Here is a 22,451-nt window from a genome sequence, read left to right on the forward strand (position 1 = left end):
TTTTTTTTTTTTTTTTTAAGCCCTCCAACTCACATGTGCACATTTTCCCCCAGACAATTACATTAAAATCCTGCACTTTATATGCAATTACCTTTTCCTCTTGATGTCTGAGGAAGTGGCTGCTTTCATGCACACCCCCCATTATAAAGGTAATGTAGCCAGATCAGTTCAGAGCAGGTACAGCTCCATTCACAGCTGACAAAGCATATTTTCTGCTGATTAAAGTCAAACTAGCTATTTACACGTGTGCTAGTTTGAAATCGGGACTGTTTATTCCAAAGAGATTGGTATATGTCCTGGTACAATCCTTACCTCTAGAGAGAAACAAAAGGATGAAGCAAAGCAAAGATTCTGTATCTTGACCTTTTTGACTTTTCAGTTAAATGCCCTTCTCCGCAGGTAAGATTCAGAGATCCTCCAAACCCAAGATAAAAGCACCTCCACACCTGGAGACTCCCTTTGTTCAAGGAGCCCCGTGGAGAAGACAAGAGGCAATGGGTACAAGTTACTCCTGGGGAGATTCTAGTTGGGCACAAGAGGAAAATTTTTGACACTGTGAACAATCAGCCACTGGAATAATCCCCCCAGGGAAGTGGTGGATTCCCCAACACTGGACCCTTTCAAGATTCAGCTGGACACGGGGCTGGGCCAGCTTGGCTAGACCGGGCTATTGCCAAGCAAGGCTGGACCAGCTGATCCTTGACGTCCCTTCCCAGCTGGATTCTGCGGTTCTGTGAACTTCCTCCAGAGACGTGTAAAGCTTTCTTGACATGAGCACTAGTGCCACGTTCAGAAGATGCCCAGCACACCCAAGGCACGGCTGTGTGACAAATGGCAAGGTAACCAGCAGCTTCTCTGGGCGGGCCTGGACTACCTGCTTAAGATAGCTCTGCACCCACTGTCCTCCAAAGCACAACAAAGAAAACAATTACTCCCCCTTGCTACCAGAGGTCACCCCTCTAGGATACCACGGGGTTTTCTTCCCAATGTTGTAAGCCAAAAAGTTATTCTATGACAACAGAATGGCTAAACCCAATTAACCTGGCATCCTTTCCTGTGAGCGAGTCTGCTCCTGAAGACCTTGTAACTAACCTGTAGGCAATACAGTGGAACGATAATGATGACATTCGCCAGCAGCAGATGTTCCCAAAGGCCCTGCCCTGGTGGGGTCCGTGCTGGCTCAGCCCCGCCGCTGGCGGGCACTGGTTTGGGGCGTGTGTGCCAGTTGCCAGCCGGGTGCAGCCCAGCGGCAGGGCGCACGCAGCCATGCCTCAGTGGCTCGGGTAGAAGCGTCCAGGAGCCCACTGATGGAACACGCTGAGCTTGCTTTGCAACTCCTCCCGTCATCTCTCTCGAAAACACAAGGATGTTTAAATCCTTTAAGTTATTTCTTGCAGGAGAAACTGAAAAAATCATCCCTCTCATTATTCACTACTGTCATCTGTTTGTAATACAGTACTGACAGAGTGGTACTTTAATTTGTATTATGGGTAGTCAACCTAGCTTTTAACAAAACACCAGCCTAAGTGCTTTCATGAAATTAACACTGATTCCTCTTTAAAAGCCCTTATTCTTGGAAGGCATACTGCTGAAGACATTTAGTGCGTGAAGACATTTTGTGTAAGTGTGTCCTACATCATGTTAAGACCAACAGTGATGCCATTTGGTTTATAATTTCTTCTTTTGTGTAATTTAGGAAAATTCTATTTTCATTCCTTAGTAGCAAATGTTGTAGTTCTTCAAAGACGAACAGACAATGCTTCCGTTGGCACTAAAAGCATCCTCCCACAGAGTGCACATAGTGTACATTCAATTTTATTTTTATCTATGCTGAAACACAGCCAGTAGTGGTAACAAAGCCCACAGACTGTAGAAATTTGTTTGTGACTGATTCAGTAGAGTTGTGTGAAAACCCCAGTGTTAATAAGGCCCTCTGCTAGTTCTGGTATATTCTGTCCTGTGTCACACTCTGACACCTATTACTTTTACACCAGTTCCTGCTTCCTCCTCTGCAGCTCTATTCAGCTGAAGACAAACAGCACACAGTACCCAGTGGCAGCTTCTTTTTTTTTATTATTTTTTAAGAAGCTGGAAGCTCTTTTAATCCTAAGAGGGTAACTTTTGTTCATGTTAACCTTTTTATGCTACGAACTAACACTTCGTTACCGAGTATACCTGCGGCATGGCAATTAGTCATGTAACAATGCACGCAAGCACGGCAGCAATCGCCCCAAATACACTCTGGCTCGTACTGCAACGGCAGAGCTGGAATATGTGGTTCTGCAAACTTCCCGCTTTAAAGAACAGGTTGGTCCCTGCAACAGACACGAAAGCCTTCTCACCTCTTCTCAAATTACAGTCTTTTCTGATTAGGCATATCTAGTTATTGCTGTGGAGGTCAAGTTTAATGGAGAGTTGGAAATTAGCCATGCAAGAAGCTGGATGACAGTCTGAATGAACTTTCTCAAGAGGGCAAATCTTTCCATAGAACCACCTACCAGGCTTGTTTTGAGAGGAAAAATACATTAAAAGAAATATTTGAACGAGGCAACTAGGCCCACAGTATGGTCACAATTTTACAAATAAGTAGGTGGGGGTTTTTGTTTTCTTTTAAAAAGCTGAGGGGATAAAGGCAAACTAAATACTTGCAAATTCATCTCTTGCTTGTAGGCTACTCCTTCACCGACACCAGTGAGCCCCACTTACTGAACTAGAATTCTTCACTGCAACTCACGAGGCAGTCCCTTGGATGTGGAACACAGCCAGAAACCCAGCACCCAGCATCACGTCAGGGATACCACTGGATCACCACAGTGATGACACCCATTGTCCCCCAAACCACGGAGATTCTAAAAGCTATTTTTAAAGTCTATTTCTGTACCTATATGTTATATTCTTACAACAGCCTTACACTAGGTAATTGCATGCACGTACTAAAGAAAAGCAATGCATGAGATCAAATAATTTCATCTGCGTGAAAGTTTTCTTGTCTATATACAAACCTTACCAAATTTAAGGCTGATGAGCGATAATTATACATCCCTATACATAACTAAGTTACCAGGACTGTCCACATCCTCTAATTTTTAAGTAAGTGCTTAATTGCATGAACAGTTTTATTACAAGCATTAAAACAGGAACCCAACATCTGCTGTACATATGGAAATCAGTTATAACCAAGTTTTAGGCATTATGAATCAGCTGGAGTGACTCAAAATTGTTCCAGACTTCTCCGAGAAAGAGCTCAGCAAGTTCTCTTCCCCAAACAGAAGTAGAGTGAGTTCAGAGGTAAACATCAAATTTGACTCGTGAGTCACAAATCATTAAAAATGCCCTCAGACCTGAACTATTTCTTGCTCTCTGAATCACATGAAACTTAAGTCAAAATTTGCTGAAAACTAACAGACTTTCTAGGATACGTAGCACGCACGCATTTGTTCTTGGACTGCTGCAGAGGGAAGTGTGTTCTGACTCAGTTAAATCAGTCCCATCACACCCACGTACAACAACACAGCAATATCACACCAGACTGTTAATACTTCCCATACAAATCATGTATAATTTTGAATTCTGCTTTCCACTGCGTTATCTGTGCTGCTGAAATACGGCCCAACCAGGTGGGAAGAATGATTGATACACATCTAAATACGCACTCTGCACTGGAAAAAAACCACACACACACCCCCCCCCATGTATTCTAGTTCTTTAGGATCTGCCCTAAGATGTAGGTATTTCCAGCCCGCACTCTGTAGGAACTTTAATGGAAAGGAAAGCCTTGAGTTTGGCCTTGTCGCAGGTAAATTTATTCTAACAGATTCAAACTCAGATTTGACACATCAAGTTTAAATAATCCAGTAATGGTCATTTTAAGTAATTTCTTGCTTCCTCCATTCAGCATCAGCTTAGACCACAAGAGACAAACGTCTCTGTTGCTGTGAGCAATGGAGGTGAAGAGGTAACCATCGGCTCCCACCTCAGATTCTGCTCCTCAAGGGTCTGAAAGAACTAACACCCATTTACCAGGAACAGCTACATTTATCAAACCCTAACACACAGCTTGAGAGCGCTGCACAGACCACCCAAGATGCAGCAGAACCACTGTTTTACAAGACAAGTTTAGGGAAGTTAAGAAGTTCAAGATTATTTTCATAAGGCAAGATTAAGGAATGGAGCAATCTGTGACCAAGCAAATTGCACGTATGGGTAAAAACAAGCAAGACCATAATGAAGACTGGGAAATGAAAGTATGATACATTCCAACTTACACAGAGTTATAAACAAATGAATAACATGAGCAAGAGACAGGAAGACCATAAAAGCTTTGCAAAAAAAAAAAAAAAAAAAAAAAATCACCATACCCTGAGAATGTCTGTCTAACCAAGTCTACTGCCAAGTTGCAGTACAGAAGCTAAAACTCGGACTGAAACTAAGATATCGGAATACAAAAATAAGCCACGATATCCAGGCACATCAAGCCAGAGACAAAATTTGGAATTATTGTTCTGTGCTACTGCTTTATAATTATGTTGTTTCCCACTTCTTTTGTATCAGCCTTCAACTTGTCACCACAATCATATTGCGATGTCAGCGTAAGTAAAAGCACAGTGTTAAAATGAAACTAAACATTGTCACTGTCAGTTTATGGAAACTGCGCTAAAATGTCACCGTGAACAACTGTGATGGCAGCTCTGCTGCGGCCGTGCCCCCGCGCCAGCGGAACGGGCCCGTGTTGGAGTGGTTACCGTGACCCCCCGCAGCCTGAAAGCTGGCCGGTACTCCCAACGCTCGCCCCAACACCTGAAATTTGGGGAAAACTTACATTTGAGGCAAATTTTGCACATGGCAGTAGCCAGGGGAGCAGGCAGGGCTGCCGCTGGTGGAGGGATCCAGCCCGTCCCATCGAGAAGTCACGCGGCAGCATTTGAAGAGATAATTCTGCCCTGAACCTAGAGAAACCCAGTGCAGGAACGGACACAGACACGGGCCAGGAGGTGCTGGGCAGGGTGAACTCTGCTCATGGGGCAGGAGGAGCGTGGTGAGGAAGAGGAGCAACGTGCAGCCCTCCCATGCGCCCGCCGACACAGGGACAGCCGCCAGAGCAGGGCAAGGAGCAGCCAAACGGACAGGCATCCCATAATCCGTTTTCCTTCAACATACATATAATCGTACCCACCGTACGGAACAGTGTGCGTATTAACTAATGACCAACTATTAAGTTCACATAAAATGCACACATATAAATTACAGCTGAGTTACATGCTTCAATGGAGTCTTCCCCTAAAAGCCACGACACGCTGGGGAACGCTCAGATGTTTGTGGCACAATGTGCAAATAATGTCGTTTTGCTCAGGAATAATCTTAAATCTTTTAGGTAACATGATCTGAAGAATTATTCCCCGTTCACTTCTTAAGGGACACAAAAACCATCCTTTGCTTATAGAAGCATTAAAAAAAGAAAAGAGAGAGGCACAGAATTCACTAGAATATTCATCATTTCCAACCTTAAACCCACAGCGTACAAACAGATGAATCCAGCAAGTCAGAGAGCAAAGCCAATTTAATCTGTGGCTCCCCTGAGGTAAATGTAGTTCACAGTCCTGCCCCCACCCCAACCTCAGCCATAATCCCTGCTTCCTGGAGGTAAGAAAGCACTGGAGTGAGGAAAATTCTGCAGCAGGATATAATGATCCAAAATGACAGGGACAATAATGACAATGAATTTCATGTCTCCCAGTCATGAGCTGGGGATGCTTGACTGGGCTGACTTACACAATTAAATTGTTACAGGTACAGCAGGAGATGCAGTTACCCTCGGCACGCTTTTGGGAAGGACGCCTCCAGCCAAAGGGAGACGAGCGCCGCGGCCGCACCGGCCCTTCTGTCAGGAGCCGACGGCCGCTGCTGCAGGGCCACCCGTGCGGCTGCACCCTTTGACAGAGGCAAAACTGGGTTAAAGACGCGAGCCGTTTTCGGCTACTGATTTTATCCCTTTTGAAAATGATTTTTAAAAAAAAAAAAAAAAAAAGCTCTGACGGATAAAACGCGGCGTGACTCGAGCTGCAAAGAGACCCAGCGGATTTCATGGGAGAACTGGGCAGCACCGTCTGTGATGGATCCCGCTTCCCCCACCTTCCCCACTGGTGTTTATACTCACGCCAGCAAGGAAAAACACGATCGGGTCTACAGGCTCAGCCCCAGCCCCGCGTCCCGCTTTACGCACGTTCCACTAGAGGCAGCCAGGATCACCTGCACCAGCCCCCTCGGAGCAGGCTGCCGGTTCCTGCAGGATTTCGCACACAACTCTATTACAGAGAACACGGGATAAAATGTATCTGAAAGCAGCGGGATATGGAGAATATGCGGAGTATTTTCCAGGTTATACCTACAGTTAGTGTGCCTGCAAGGCTTCTCCATCCAGCTTCAATCTTGAAATACCAAGAAATATGGTTAGCTGTGTATTTCACCTATAGAAAGTCTTTTTAGTGACAAACTGTCAAGGAGTTTTTATATCCAGGGAAGGAAAAAACCCCTCAAACAGTTGTCTGCATCTGTAATAGGGTAATACCCCTATTACAGCTCAACATTCTCAAAATATTAATTTGTCAAATATGAATTATAAAGCTGTAACATTTCATAATTCAGGACACACTCAAATACTAGGAAAAATAGCTACAAGAGCCTAAATAAAAAAAAGCATTTATTCCATTTTTGACAGCTTAATGAATGCCCTACTCTTTTGCATTGATTTTTGTGTGTATGTGTGTCTGTGTGTGTGCATGTGTGCCTGGGAAGGATTTCTCATGGGGTTTGCTGTAAACAAGGAAAGCTAAATCCTCTGCCAAAGCTTCTTTTTCCACCTTTAAATAACCTCCACATTAAAATATTTCAGGAGAGAATATATACAAAATACTGAGAATGCAAAAAATAAAGAACAATTAAAAATTACCTACATCCCAGCAAGTACACTGGAAATTTGTAGAACGAGACATTAAACAATCAAATACCTTGATGTGGCAAAAGAGTCACAGAAGTAGTGTATGATAATTCCTGCTTTCAGAAAATAGCAGTAAATTCAAAGAACGGGGTCCACAAAGCCCTAAAATTTTAAATTCATGACTGATTCCAAAACACCTATTTTCCTTACACACCTAAAGGCTCATCTTGTGAGGCAAAAATATGTTAACAAAAAAGTCTGCAAGCACCTAGAGACAGAAAAATAATGCATCTTAAAAAGAACTGCGCCGCTTGGAATTTCTAAACACTTTAAATTTAAATATTCTGGCCAGTTGGATCTCTGCTTTAATGTTTTTCCTAGTTTTTAACATAATGAACTATATATAATTTAAATGGAGATTAATTCTTCCATTAATAGTGCTTTAAAATAATGCTGCCTATGATCTCGAGATCTCAGCCCAGCTTCTCCGAAGTGCCTCTTCTCCAGTTTTCCTTGAGCTACATAAGTGGAACTGACAGATCACTGCTCAGATAGCAGCCACGTTCTTCCCCCAAAATGTTGCCTTTTTGCTGTTCAGGAGTATCCTAATACCAACAAATGCTAAATGAAGTCTGACATGTACCCCTAAGAAACAAACTTGTAAGTTGTGGCTTCAAAGAAAACCTTGAATAAATAGGACACATTGTGTACACCCAGGCTAACATCCAACATATGCTTTAGTTTCCTGATGCTGCGACAGAGCAAGAATAGCCTCTGGTAAAGTCTGTGATTTGCTGTTGCTGGTACTTCCAACATTTATAATGTACCTTTTTTTTTTTCCTTCCCCTGTATAAACAATTTAAAAAATGTAATTAAGACGACCACAGCAACATTTCAGAACACAACGAATTCATGAATAATGGATTATCTGACATGCCACTAGTTTGATCAACAATTACAAAACAAACCAAAGAGCGTTCCTGATCCTTCCTCTGCAAAAGAACATTGCCACCAGAAGTCATAACTGGACAGGTGGTTTTATCAAATAAAAAAACCTACATAATGAAGGTTTTTAATTCTTCCCTTCGGTGGTGGTGATCAACATGCCAAACAGTGAGATGCTGCTAGTAGGTGCTATTAACAACTACAGATACAAAGCAAGTATGACAGAGACAGGAATAGAGAAAAGCAAGAAAACAAGATAAAACTACATTTAACTGCACATATAGAACCAGTTAAGACATCCCATTCTTAAAAGGCCATTTTATTTATTCATTATTTAGGGAAGACAGAGAAGGGATGGACAGAGAAGATAAAGATATGACCTACTTTAAGGCTTTTTTAAAAATATATATATATTTTTGCCATTATTTAATGCTTTATTTTACAACTAATCCTTCTGAAAGAACTCAAAGGGGTTTAATTCAATCTTATCATCCCCTTCTCTGCTCTAAGTTCAATTCCTTTTCCCTTTTGTCCTCCATTCCTCCGGATTTAGGGCATGAAAGTATATTATTAAAATTAAACTATAATAATTTACAAAATCTAAAGTGCACTTGATGAAACACTATCACTTGAAACAAATTTACTGTGGACAGAACACAGGTTAACTGATCATGATAAAATAATTAACGTGTACCACACAATGCGAGCCCGTCAGCCATAGGCTGACCTACAGAGGAGTCACTACAGACAAAACTTAGTTCTGAAATGTGGCATGTTAAGAATTGATTTAACATCGTGGTCAGCAAATTTTTATTCTGGATTAGGTGCAGCCTCAAAGCACCCAAATGTATATTATGAGCTCACAAATTTGATACTTTAGCCCTTCAGAACCACTTTATTCTTCTAGGAAACTGAGGTTTGGTGGAGCTTTGAGAGTTTTTTAATTTTTTCACTGTAAAACACAATTTCTTTAAATCCTGCATAGTCTCATAAGGAAAGCAAAAAAAGGCCAGATTATACTAGCATGAACAAGTAGTTTCACCAGCAGCAAAACTTCAAGTCTATTTTTGATCTCTTTCACCGAATTACTCCAAGTCCTGCCAGCACTGCAGCTCTTCCTCTGAAGAAGTAGTGTCAGGAGTCTCTGCCAGCTACCTGACTTTATGAAACCTGTATGAATAAACAGTGATTATGCAATTTCTTTCCCCTCTAAACTGCTCTTTCAGAATTTGCGCATTTCCTTCCCCCCCCCCCCCCCCCCCCTTTTTTTCCTATATTACACTCCTTTGTTCCCAATATGCAGAGTGTGGGTTTGTTTCCCATCACTTGGGAAGGCAACAAAACCATCAGAGGCACCTCCTGGCCCTTCAGAGCTCCGTGCTGTGCTGCTGCGCTGATGTTTTCCACTAAAAGACCACATGGTACCTTGGTGCTTAATGTTTAGATTTAATGCAACACTGTCTAAAATAATTATTCGTCCAAGAAACTTGAAGACTAATTTCAAGGCTATCTTGTAAATGCACATCTTCGGAACGTTGGAGTAGTAAATAGCTATGATACATCCAAACTATTTATTTAATCGGAAAAAACTTCAATAGATTATAAATAGATTTCAAGTTACAGTGCTCTTATGAGAAGTGTAATTACAGTTAAGAGAACCACTTAGTTCCTCTTGCATGCTCCTGGGATCCCTTAAAACAGTCTAAGGGATAGCTTATGATAATGTAAAAGTGAATCTGCATTACTTCCATGTATGCTATTTACAGCAGCTCTTGTTACAGTATACAAAAAATACCACATAATCCCATAACAAATTTCACTTCTAAATAACCTCTTATTTCCTCTAAACCTTAAAAATAAGATAGAGAAGATGCAGTCTCCAGAGGTAAGTAAAAAATCAAGTCCATCCTTTAAATCTCACCCCACTCCCAAATAAGAACCTACACATATATATTCCTGCATATATATAAAAACTTTTTTTTTTCCCATTCTGCTGGGCTCTGTATGAGATAACTCGCAATTATCAACATATGCTTTTGCCAGAAGCCTCATAAATACCATCAGAGTCCAGTGTGTTTCAAGAGTCCCTCCTACTTCTTCCCAGTACAAAAAGTCCCTATTGATAAGCTGATGAATAGTGTAAATGCAGTTCTAAAAAGGGAAAAGAACTACCTTTATAATCAATGCTGTGTGAAGACCTTTCTGGTTGCCAAAGAAACTACATCTTCAGGTAAAAACTAACTAGAACTGTAGCACTACTGAAGTAAATCAATATTTAAGCGATTTATTCTTTGGAGGGCCCCTCCAAGCCTGCAAGGACTCTACAGCTTTTTGCCCTATCCTGAACACATCTGACATTTTGATATTACCTGGCTGGCCCCACTACCAACAAAGTTTTACCAAACTTTCTGTCTTGGAAGGGAAGCGGAAGAGGACTGGAGGAGGAGGAGGCATACCAATCTAATTAAAAACACATCATGTAACAGCGCACAAGTCAAAGATAAGATATTATCTGGAAAGAAGAGATATTCCACCTTCTAGATATGCTAAGATAAGCAAGTGCACCAAGAAAGCAGTTACGGCAGCATGCCCTGGTACTCCGGCTTGAGCACTGAACTTCCCAGCATTTAGAATTTGTACAAGCTGGGTATTTTTTCAATCCTCTTTGGGGACGTAACTTGCGTGACATTTGAAAGGACCGAGCTACAGCAGGTTGGATAAAGCTCAAGACACCTGTACATCAACACAAGCGCTAATATTCCAGACAAGCAAAGTTTCTGTAAAGCCAACCCAGTCTTCACCGATTTTGCTTCCGACTGCCTTGGGCCTCTGCAGAGCCTGAAGGGCCAGAGTCAACTCCTTGGCTGGGCGGCTCCGCTGTGGCACCTGCTGCTGTACAGCTGGGCAAGGGACTTATTACCAGAGGTATTTCACAGAACAAGGTAAGAAGGCTTATCTGTTCTTGCATTACAAACAAAAGTGACACTTCCCAAACGTGCATACACAGGAACGCTTCTGAACACAAAAATTGCTATTTCTAGAGGACTGCAATGAGTTCTGTTAAATCATCGTACTATTTTGAACGAACATCAAAACACTTGCAGAAAGCAGCTTTATTTTCTCCCACTCAGAATTCTTGTGTTATACACAAACATACCTAAAACTAGCCGATACAATAGATTAAATAACTCGAGCTGGAGGCATTTTTCCTCTCATGAATTTATAACCCTTTAAATAAAGGGATTTTAACAGAAACCATTCATGTCTTCCAGCAGTCTCTAGTATTTCATTGTAATTACAACGAATGCTGTCTTGGCAGAGCAACCTATTTTCCTGGTGATACAAAAAGTAATTGATCTAGGCCTCATCCAACCCAGTGCGAGAACCACAACCAGCAGCCAGATCACCCAGATAAGTCTGAAGTTATTTGCACAGGGAAGTGCTACAGCAAACCACTTAACATTACCCAAATGATCGCATTTTCTTGGCTTACAACGCCTCAGAAGAAGGGTTCAGTCCGAGAAATGTACAGCAAAATCATGCACAGCTGGAAAGCTGTAGGGAATCACCAGAATGCATTCACATATCACTGTACCTACCAGCCAAGAAAGCTAATATATCCTCTCCTACATCAAGTTACTGTTGTGAAAGACATAATTTATCTACCAAATTAATGCTGAAGAGGCCAGTTGAAGCCTTCAAGTTGTTGTTCTTCCCTTTAGAAAGTCAATGTACGTGATCTACAGTTGCACACTCGTGTTCCTCCCCCCTTGAAACACAGCACGACCCAATAACGGAAGCACAGAAAGGCAACGTACCATCATAGTAGACAATAGCTCCGACAAGCTCGTCTTTGCGTAGCATTGGGAAGAGCTCCAAGGCCCGTGACTTGCTAAGGACGTAACTACTTTTCAGACACTGACTTCCTGCCACGAGGTCGTACAGTTTTATTCCAAACCAGTAGTACGGCAGCTGCCACCATCTGCAGGAAAAAAAAAAAAAAATCCTCGTGAAGTGAAATGAAAAAAAAAATAGATTGAAAGCACATGCACACTGTTATTGTAATATAGAAGTTGTGAAGTAACATAGTATGTTGTGTTACACCACCTTTACTTTGTACTGTCATACAAGTTCATGGTACCACAATGTAAACACGCAAGAACTTACGTATTGCTCACTACCGTTTTCAACCGATTACTCACTGCAGTTAGTCAAGCAGATTTGAGGCTTTATTTATTCTAGAATTAGGATCACAAACTGGCTTTTTGTACTTCAGTGTCAGGTGAGATATTAAAGCTCCGTGCTGAGGGAAGCACGGGGCTGCGTGTGCACTGGAAGGGTTCCCCAAATGCCCATCTCGGCTAACATCTCCTGCACCAACAGGGCCAAACAGATCAGCTGATCACAGGAGCTCCAGTTGCTACAAGCCCCTTCTACTGAGCCAGGAATAAATCCGTACGTTAAGATCACTCAGCAAAACCTCACTGCTCTAAGTAACCTGTTAGAGCGAGTAACTGTTCTTACAGCTCCAGAATCACTAACGCCCTGCTTCCACATCACGGCAACATCTCACCGCCTGGAGGACAACGCTCGTGACAGGTTTAAAGACACGCTTGGAAGGAGGCACCTGGAAACTTCTCCGGGGAAATGGCCTGCTTGTCAAAAGCAATGGTGAAGGAAGGTATTCTAGCAGAGCTTACTTGTAAACAGGGAGCATTATCGGCAAAGGAGCTGAGAGGTGAGGAGCAATTTCAAGCAGATTTGCACGCTCCTCAAGCGCTTCTTTCACCATCTTGTACTGAAAAATAGAAGCGTGCACGTGAATCCCACACTACTCAATTCTGTCTCCCTGTGAGACGTTTAATAAGAAACAGTTTATCAAAGCAAATACTTTGCATAATTTTTACTGTTCTTTCAAACACGCAGAGATTTGCTGAAAAATTCAAAAGTTAAGGAAAATGTTTCCCAAGAAAATGAAGTTTCACTAGTTTCATTCTGGTGTCTTGGCAGGTCAGTTGAACATTTTTTTCATTTGAGCCTAAACCACAGTAAGGCGTGTTACTCCTAACTATGGGCACTCAAGGGGGGTCAGAACTCATCCCATGGTACAGCTTCTGTGCCAATTCCCACGACTAAATCCCACACTGACTCCGAGCTGCAAACGCAGAAGTGTTCTTCTCCAAATCAATCCATATGAATCAAGATGAAGTTGTTCTTTGGCAAAAAAGGTTAATCTCTAGAGCCGGATAACTGCATGTTTTAGATATTTTTCCCTGAGAAGTCACCGCTTCTGTAGCGGCATTATAACCATTAGAACATACTTTAAAAGTTAGAGAAGTTTCAATGAGCAGACAAATCAATTTCTCAAAACAAGAATATCATGCTTCCACCAACACGAGAATACATAAAAGCATTTATATATAATCACTCATTTACCATCTTTTCTTTCCCCATTCCAGAATAAACAGGACAACCCCTCACTCCCCCAAATTCTGATCACAACAGGCAGGAAGCTCTTTTTATTCTGAAGCCAGCCCTGCCTCTGCCTTCCTTCCCCAAAATACACAGAGTCTACAAGGTATAGCCATTAGATTGCCCATAAAAGAATTTAGCAAAAGGCAGCAGAAGTGATTTTGCTAGTCTGGAAAGCTCCACTGGAGAGGACACTTTCTGTGTGCAGTGGCTGTGGAATACAACTGTCAAGTAGTGAAAAAATAAAAAGGAGACTTGGATATAATTGGGATAGGGGAAGTGTCTACTAGCAATTTTTGCTTAACAACCAGCATAAACAATTACCTGCTCAAAATCCAACTTCATGATGGCCTTCTGAAGATATCTCACTCCACCATGGATCAATTTAGTACTCCTGCTGCTGGTCCCTGATGAGAAATCATCTCTTTCTAGAAGGGCTGTTTTTAGTCCTGTGTTACCAGAAAACCAAATTAACTTCTTAAATTACACAATTTGTATGTAATTCATTAAAGACACTTCTCTAGGGTAGAGACAATCACAAGAAAAATTACTCTGTACATGGATAAATTTGTATTCAAAGTGTAGTGCACTGTCTATATTGTAATGAAAAATTTTAGCCTCCTTCCTAAGGGAAAAGTCAAAACAGAACTTAAACAGAAGCACATTAAAACCTGGATATTTCACAATAGAAAGGCATTACAGTACATTATAGGGGCCATGCTCCCTCAAGCAAATGATAGTTCGTATTCACGGCAGGAACAGAGTATTTTCATGACTACTTTTTAACCCTTTGCAGCAGAGTGCTCTGAACCTATCCCACGGACAGGCTGAAGAGCATACCAGAGGCAGCCAGCTGGCATCTGCGTCTGCTTAAAGGGTGCCCAAAGCCAGGGCAGAGCCAGCCACGGGCACCCTGGGGCAGAGCTCACCAGAGAACATCACACACACACAAAGTAGTAGTTGTGAGACATTACTAAGTATTTCAGAAAAATGTTGACGTGAGAAGGTGCCCGCATGTGTCCCCGCACCATTTGAACAGCCCAAGGAGGGAGAAGCACGTGGCTCCCGGACGGTCACCCAGATCCAGAACACAAAGGGCTTTATAGCCAAACCTTACAGTGCTTATTCTACCAAACACTCGGAACGGGGTTGGCACATCTTTTGCATAAGTTGTGTTCCCAGTCACCCTGGAGGATGGGAAAAAGCTCTCCATGGGCGAAGGCACACTGCTTCAGAGGGAAACCACATACCCCGTGCTGCTGACATGGCAAGGAGGTGGCAATCTTTCACTTGAAATCTATGTGGAAGGACAACCTGCCTTACAGAAGTTAGCCTCCCAGCCCCCTCCGTTGCTGGCTGAATTTTAAAGTTAGGCAGGCAAGGGAAAGCGTGAATGAAATTCAGCAACATCACTACCAAAACTGACAGCACGCTGACGCACACCCGTGGAGGAGAGCACCACCTGCACCAGAAGTTATCCCTCGGGTCTTGCCTTCGCCCTCTTTGGGGGTGCTTCATGCTACTGGCTGGTGAACATACATCTGAACATCTGCTGGTCTCCCAAAACTTTTATGTCCTTAAAAATAATCTAATTATGACTGGTAGCTTCCAAAGATCAGAGTAATTTATTTTTGTCAAATGTGACTGAAGATTAATGGATACAATCAGAAATAATTTGGTGAAGATACATCAAAGACATGAAAAGCAGAATTTGTTGTTAAGCGAAGCAAATATAATACAAGAGCAAGTTCCATGAATGAACAGCAACAATACACAATTCATTAACCAAATGCCTAGGAATATTTCACACTTCAGAAATCTACTGATATAATCAGAATATCTAGTAAAAGGACAAACACAGATTAACTATAATAATTTCTGTATGCTTTACAACTGCATTTTCTACCACAATATAGCAGAGGGAGAAGTGAAAAGATCCCAAGTTATACAACACATGAAAATAAATAACAACCAGATCTGAGTTTGTATGTTTCTCTCAATGGTGCAGACCTTACTGCTTTATCTACTTCAAAATTATCATACCTTCTGGACAAGTATTTTCCAAATCAAACTACAAAACACTCCTGGAGTTAGGTTTTGCCTCTTATTTCTGAGGTATATCTACAGGTTAAAGAACCTGAAGAACTTTATGGCTATCTATTATGTTTTACACTATAATTTTTTTTTTTCCATTTTACGTCCAAAAACCAGAAACAAGGTCTATGCACACAGGAGCCAAGGAAGGTTGGTTCTCTCTCTCATTGGCTGACGGTACTGAAAATAAAACATTCCAAGACAAGCTTTTCTCACAAATCTTTTACATAGCTTTTTGGACAAAAAGATTATATTCTGAGGGAATACAGTATTTTAATAGAACAAGAGTTGATGCTACAGCCTGTCCCGCAGAAACAGTACCCATGCATTCTCCTTTCTGTAGCTGAAGATCTGCTGTCATTAAACTTGTAAGATGACTTATTCTCTTTGAAAAGTGTCATATTTGATTAGAACCTGCTGTCCAGTTTCAAAGTTACTGTGCGAGGTGGGTGACGCAGACCCTGGGCATTAGCGCCCTGCCTTTTCAGCCCCTGAACAGAGCTTTTCACAGGGCTGATGGCCTGCACGAGCTACTGGGCAACAGCTGCACATCTACTGGGCAACATCCTGCAGAAGCCAGGTAAAAAGCATTAGCTTAAACTCATTTAACCTTGAGTTTTCCCTAAGTTAAGGCTACGCGTAAAGCTAACATCAGTTCTGCTGCTTCTCATAGCTTCTTAAACCAGTTACGCAGCTCATCCCCCAAAAGAGGGGAGATTGGAGCACAGAGGTACCGTGTGTACCCTCTGACTGAAGGGTGCTGGTACCTTTCACTGGAAATCCAAACACCTCCCCAAACCTGCCGTGTCCCGAGCAGCTCCAGCGCATTTGGCTGAGGTTGCGGATACCTCGAGTTGTAAGAAATACGAGCTAGAGACCCACCATGCCTCATCTAGAATTCATGCTCGGCCCTTTCAAAGCAGTTGCTAAAAGTGCTGTGCAAGTCTTGTCTTCCCTTTGCTGCAGATGTTCTCCTGCACAGACAAGTGAAATGCGACTATAAACAAACCCACCAAGTGAGGAGCAACAGAGAGCGAGCATCCAGCAAAAAGGTTTCTGTCAGACAACTGCATACAAGCACCTAGACAACGAAGGCTCTGCTGAAACAACCGCCTTTTCTTCAAGTTCATTTTCGCTTCCAAGAACAAAGTTTTATAACCAGGCATGCAGAGTGCACCTTCTCAATCTTCAAGTACTTCTGCAAAGCCAATCTGATAGATTTATTATAAACCATGTAATCCAAGAGTAAGAACGCAATTAAATTTTCAAGCCTTACCTCTAGTGACTGCATCTAAAGCACAGCCACATCCTGTCGCTCCTCCGCCTATAACGAGGACATCAAATTCACCCGTGGTTTGCAGTGCCAAAATCTGTTGTTCTCTTGTGGGGAAATGGTTCTTTATTGGAACAGTCACAGCTTCTGCAGCTTGAACATGCACAAAGGTACCCTACAAAGATTAAAAACAACACAGAGGATCTGTATTTGTTGTGTACACTCACACACACAACCAAATCACAGCTTCTTCTATATCCACAAAGGTAAACTCAATACTCCCTATCACTTTACCTATATTTAATAACAGTAATATTGTATTAAAACATCATGGAGCAACAAACAGTACTAAAACCATAAAGAGCACACATTTACTTCATCTTGCCTACTTCAATATAATGCTGTACTCAAGTGCTACTACTTATATTAATTATTTCTAGGAATAGTCTTCTGCTATGTCAGATGTCACAGGAGGCTCAGGAAGTATTTTAATAAACAGACACATGGTTAGGCTCTCAACTCTCTACCAAAAAAATCCATCAAAGCAAAGGACTTAAAGATGAATGTACATTTCATATTTTAAAATTGATTACTCATCCAGTGGCATTAATCTAGGCTCAAATTTGATCAGGTTCATGAGACAATGTGGTTTACTGTCAAATATAGTATACTAAAAGAAACACTATTCCCATATCCTTTTGAAAACCCTCTAAGCAAAGCAATCTATATCCTACAGCATGCTAAAAGACGACTTTTCTTTAAAGTGACATAACTTCATGATGTGGCAGCTTCCAGACAAGTCCAGATTCTACTGGAATGGCTTTGAAGACCTCCCTAGTACTCTGCCCGGTACACCATGAGCCAGTGCCGCTCTCCATTTAGCGACCGTGGTGAGAAAGACTGATGTGCTTGCTCAGTCAACCCATACAGACCATGGTTTCAACGTTAAGGTTTTAACAGAAGAGAGCCTTCAGAAACTGGTTAACATGAATTTAAACTGAATTCTGAAAACCTTTACAGTCACTGGAATCCCCAAACCATATTGTTGGTCATATACTTCATAATGTATGTCACAGGCACCATCACTAGTTTTATCTACAATGGGCTTCAGGCAGATACCATAGTGACTCAGACAGTTAAAGAGGGTGCAAGATCACAAAAGTCATGCTTGCGTTCTCTTTGCTTTCAGCTCTAGCTTTGTTTTTTGTTCCAGCTCTTTTCCTCCGTAGTTTTCCTCATTCACCACTGTCCCTCGCTCTGCACAAAACTAGACAGTGAATTTCTCTCACCACTGGTTTTTAAGGCCCGAAGGACCCACATGTTCCCCAAAAGAGTAGTCACTCGTATGTACGTGTACCTGGCAGACACAGCACTGCACTTACAACGTAAGACGGGTAGTCGAGGTGTGGCCACCAAGCCAGAACACCCGCAGCACGTCCCAGCTCGGCAGCAGACCCCCCCCACGGCCTTGAGAACATCACTTGAGCCCACTGTTTCAGAAATAACCAGATTTTGGTGCTCTGAACTTTGCCTGATTGAGGAGTGCTTTTATTAGAACCTAGCACTTCCAAAAGGAACTGCTTCAACCACTACTGATTTGAAATACATACGTGAAAACAAATAAACACCTACACTACCCAGACCAGAAGAGCTAACTGGCCAATTCAGAATGGATCAAAGTAAACAAACAGGAAATTAAGAATTAACATTTTCAGACTTTTCCTGAAAATTATAAACAGTTTCAACACAAGAAAAACCTGTTTAAACCCTATGGTCTAAGGTCTGAGGATGGTCCCATCTTTAGTCCAAATGGCAGACTTAACTGATACAAGTCTTAACTGATATAAGCTTGTGTCCAGGTCTAGACAGGAAAGAGTAAACTAATACAAATTCGAGTGACAAAACACAAAATACTACTTTCTTACTATCATCTAAAACAATCTGTCTACCCTTACAATGTGCAAGGGAGGGCTCTCATTTAAGTTTTTATTTCCAAATGTTCCTTGAATAAACTGAATTCGGTAAGTTGTTCTGTTATTCGTGTAACTTCAGTGCTTATTGCACTGTTAACAGGAGATTACAGTTGCCCCCAAAAAGGCTCCTGACAAGCCCCGTCCTGCTGCAAAGACACCATCACAATGCACCGATCCCCTGTCCCAGCGCTCTGTCCCTGCTCACTCCAGGTATTGAGTTTCCCAGACACTCCTAGAAAAATCTCTCTGCTAATCTAAGCCACCTCCAGGTTTTAGGAGCTTAACCACTGTCCCTGGCATCCCGGGGAGGGAATATACACCTGCCACACGAAAACAGCTCGGCTGACACAAGGCGAGTCGGCCGCTTGCCCGCCTGCTCCTGGGCGCAGCTGAAGGGGTTTCCGCGCGCCGCTACCCAAGCCGCGCAGTTCCTCTCTAGCGAGCAGTTCGCTGGCTGTCACTGAGCTCTGCAAGCAGGCACCTGAGTTAAAGGTAAAGGCCATTCTTGCCACGTGTCCACTGTAAATTAACAGCCAAACCAGCCATGCACGAGAAGCCTGAACTCAGATTATATGGTGCATGCAACCTCAATATTTTTGTTCCAAATTATTTGCTCATTCTTCAGCAATATTATTTCTCAATGTTCCCATCACTGCCATACAACTGAAAATAAAATCTAATAACTAGTAGCCACATCTAAAGGAAGTGCATATTCAAAAGATAAATAATGATCAAGTTCATCCTGTAATCATGGATTATATAGATGCAAGTAGCTCATGCAAATTACTCAGCAACCTCCTTCACTGCACATGTGTTACAATTCAGTCAATAAGCAAAATTGGACACTTTATATTAAGGATTTTTATCTTCCTGGAAATAAAGTGAAAATTAAGATTTAAACCAACCAGTTTGGCAAATCATGACCCAGGATACGGTCATACCACTGTTTTTTCCCCAAGCACAGTGCTCGTGGTTTCCACTGGGGTCACCCCCAGCAAGCGCCTGGGCACAGGCTCACCCACGTGAGCGCCCACATTAAGCACTCGACCAACTGTGGCCCAGGCTTAGTCACCAACTGCAAATGCAGAGTAACAAAAGGTCTCCTAATTAGAAGCTTGTTTAAACCCACCGAACCCTCAAATAGAGACAGAGGCGCTGCCAGCCCCGGGAGCTGAAGGAGTTCGGAGATGCACACAGACAGCAGCAAGGTGAATCTTGATGAGCCTCCCAGACCCCGGCTTCCCTCGCTCGCAGGGGTTTACCACCTGTGCAGAGATCGCCACACGAGGTGCAGAGCTTTGGTACTGCAAAGAAATTCTGCTTCCACATTATTCTTCTGACCAACGAATTCCAGACATGCCCAACACCTTTTGCCTCTTGCCCCACTCTCTCCCCAGCCTACTCGCCTCTAGTAGCGCTCAGAACTTTGACATCCCCCAAAACATGACAGAGACTTTGACATCCCTGAAGCACGCACACTGATGCAGCTCCAGAACATGTTTTCCCAGGGACACAAGGATGGGGGTGCTGGGAGGATCCGGCCATCCCTGTCTTCACTCCTTCCTCCACGGCTGCAAAGACAACCCTCCTGCCCCGTGCTTCTGCAGGGCTTTGCTGGGACCCCCCGGCAGCAGCTCTGGACAGCCTCCCCTCCCGACAGGGGACGAGCAGCAGCACAGGAAAGGTTTTTTTCTTCCTTGAATACCTGAAAACTGTGACAACGCTGCAGCTTTCTGGGCTGCATAGCAAGCGTTACTGCCTGGCCTCCTGCACAGCCTCCGGTGTCTCCTGGGTAAGCTGCTGCATTAAACACGGTTTTAGTGCTGTAGCATTACAGGGTGCTCAGCCAGCCAGCTGATTTCCTGGCTCCCCTAAATACCACCCTGGGACTGGGAGACAACAGTGACGAGAAGAAAATTGTGAAGATCAAAACCACCCGTGGCTTAGTCTTCATGTGTTTTGGTTGATCAAGTTCAGCTACATATGCTCCTGAAACTTTAAAAAGTGAAAATCCCCCATTTCAAAATGAGTTTTGCACTGGTTCCAGACATGCCTTCTTCAGCAAAGCAAGTGTTTTCAAAGTGCACAACTTAACTTCAGGAAAATAAGGGGATGCAAGAAAAACAAAATTCAGAGTTCAAGAAGTACTAGCACCATTTGGGTCTGACTATATTTTTTTGTTCGTTTTTTAAACCCATTATGTACAACAAATGGCTTCCAGTAAACCACAGAGCAGCCTCCCAAGCAGATAGCCACTGGTATAGCAAGAGCATGGAGATTAGCACTGAAATATAACCAAAGCGATTAGTGCACTAGGAATTGATATAGATATGATTCATCTTGCTGTCAATTAAATGTGAGAGTGAAGAAAAGCTGCATACAGGGATTCCATCTGCAACAACGTGATTAGTTTGGCAGTGAACAAGTATGTTTACTGAAATAAGCAATTGCTGTTTATATCTACAATTTCTCAGGCAAGAGTTCCTTGAATGGTTTTGATTACACTCTTAGCGAGAAGAAATTTAGTTTGGCAGTTTGAATTTAATCATGAAGTTATAAAGTGATCTAGTAATCCATAAGCAACCATTCTTGTTAATTTGCTAATGTAAATCTCCAGGTAGGTTTGCAAAGTCAAATTCATCATCCTTGTTCATTAAAAAAAAAAGGAAGTAATTTAAAAAAAACCCAAAAGCAGGCCCCGATGCATTATCATATCATCACACTCTACTAGATTCATCCTGATGAGCAATTCCTACTGACCAACAAGGTACTTGCACACCAGAAGGAGAGAAGGATTGCCTGGTGAGCGTAGTTAGGAAAAGACAGGAATCTCTTACAACTCCAAAACAAAGCAGTGCTTTTTGCCTTAATGATGGGGAGGGGAGGGGGGGATCATCAGTGGTCTCCAATTCAAACTTGGCACATCAAAGAACACCCACATCGTATCTAGTACTAGCCCACTTGTGTCAATGCATTAAAATAAAGGCACAAAAAGCAAGAAAATTCAGTCAGCGTCCACAGGAAACAGGAGAAACTGGTATTTCCATTTCTCTGTCACCATCAGTGCTAGAAGCGCTGGTGAACCAGCCAGCGAAGGCTGGCTGTATCACCTCTGCCATTCAGGCACCTGAATATTTGAGGGCAAATCAATCCATTATGTACATAGCCTGTGTATTTTATGTCACAGAGGGGTCCACCTTCATCTTGGATGCAATTGTTCTTTTCAGGAGCTCATGACTGGTAGTCAGTGTAGCGTACGTGGATTTAACAGCTCCTGGACTGTTAAAGATGAAATTCATTTACAGCAGTAGCACTGAAAAAAAATGTCGGAGTCTATGCACACTTTCGCTTTACCCAAAAACAGTCTAGGAGGGACTAGCTCCTTCAGACCTCGGCACTACCTGCTGTGAAGAGCTCCCCAACTGACTGCTTTTCTCTGGAAAAGGTTTTTATTTTTAATCTAACCAAAAGCCTCCTCGCCAGCCTTACACATTTGCCCTCCACAGCCGAAGTCACTAAGGCTCCACAGAAAGCTTCACCTGCTTCCGCAAGGGTAATGGTTCCTCAGCACCAAAGAACCACTCCTGTGTGTTTACTGAGAGGTTTTGCTTGAATTACTGTCATTCCTACTTATTCCCTTACACGTAGCATTAAGCTAACCCAGTTTATTAATTCAGCAAATATCCAGCAATCAGGTTACTATAAAAGACACAGAAGTGCAATATCCATCTATCAGCTTATGAGTTAAACTCAACAACCG

General features: G+C 42.5%; 1 protein-coding gene across 3 annotated transcripts in view; it reads right to left on the reverse strand.

Annotated features, from left to right (window-relative positions):
• GPD2 (glycerol-3-phosphate dehydrogenase 2) overlaps window positions 1-22,451 on the reverse strand; it is a 62,440-nt gene that overhangs the window by 24,128 nt on the left and 15,861 nt on the right. For all 3 annotated transcript variants that reach the window (XM_074828433.1, XM_074828432.1, XM_074828435.1), the window contains 4 exons: window positions 16,722-16,893; window positions 13,676-13,800; window positions 12,580-12,677; window positions 11,698-11,861 (listed from right to left, as the gene is read on the reverse strand). In XM_074828433.1, coding sequence (XP_074684534.1) covers window positions 11,698-11,861; window positions 12,580-12,677; window positions 13,676-13,800; window positions 16,722-16,893 — 559 coding nt within the window. The remainder of the gene's footprint in view (window positions 1-11,697; window positions 11,862-12,579; window positions 12,678-13,675; window positions 13,801-16,721; window positions 16,894-22,451) is intronic.

The sequence above is a fragment of the Strix aluco genome, chromosome 6 (genome assembly GCF_031877795.1).
Source record: "Strix aluco isolate bStrAlu1 chromosome 6, bStrAlu1.hap1, whole genome shotgun sequence".
In the NCBI taxonomy this organism is placed as follows: domain Eukaryota; kingdom Metazoa; phylum Chordata; class Aves; order Strigiformes; family Strigidae; genus Strix; species Strix aluco.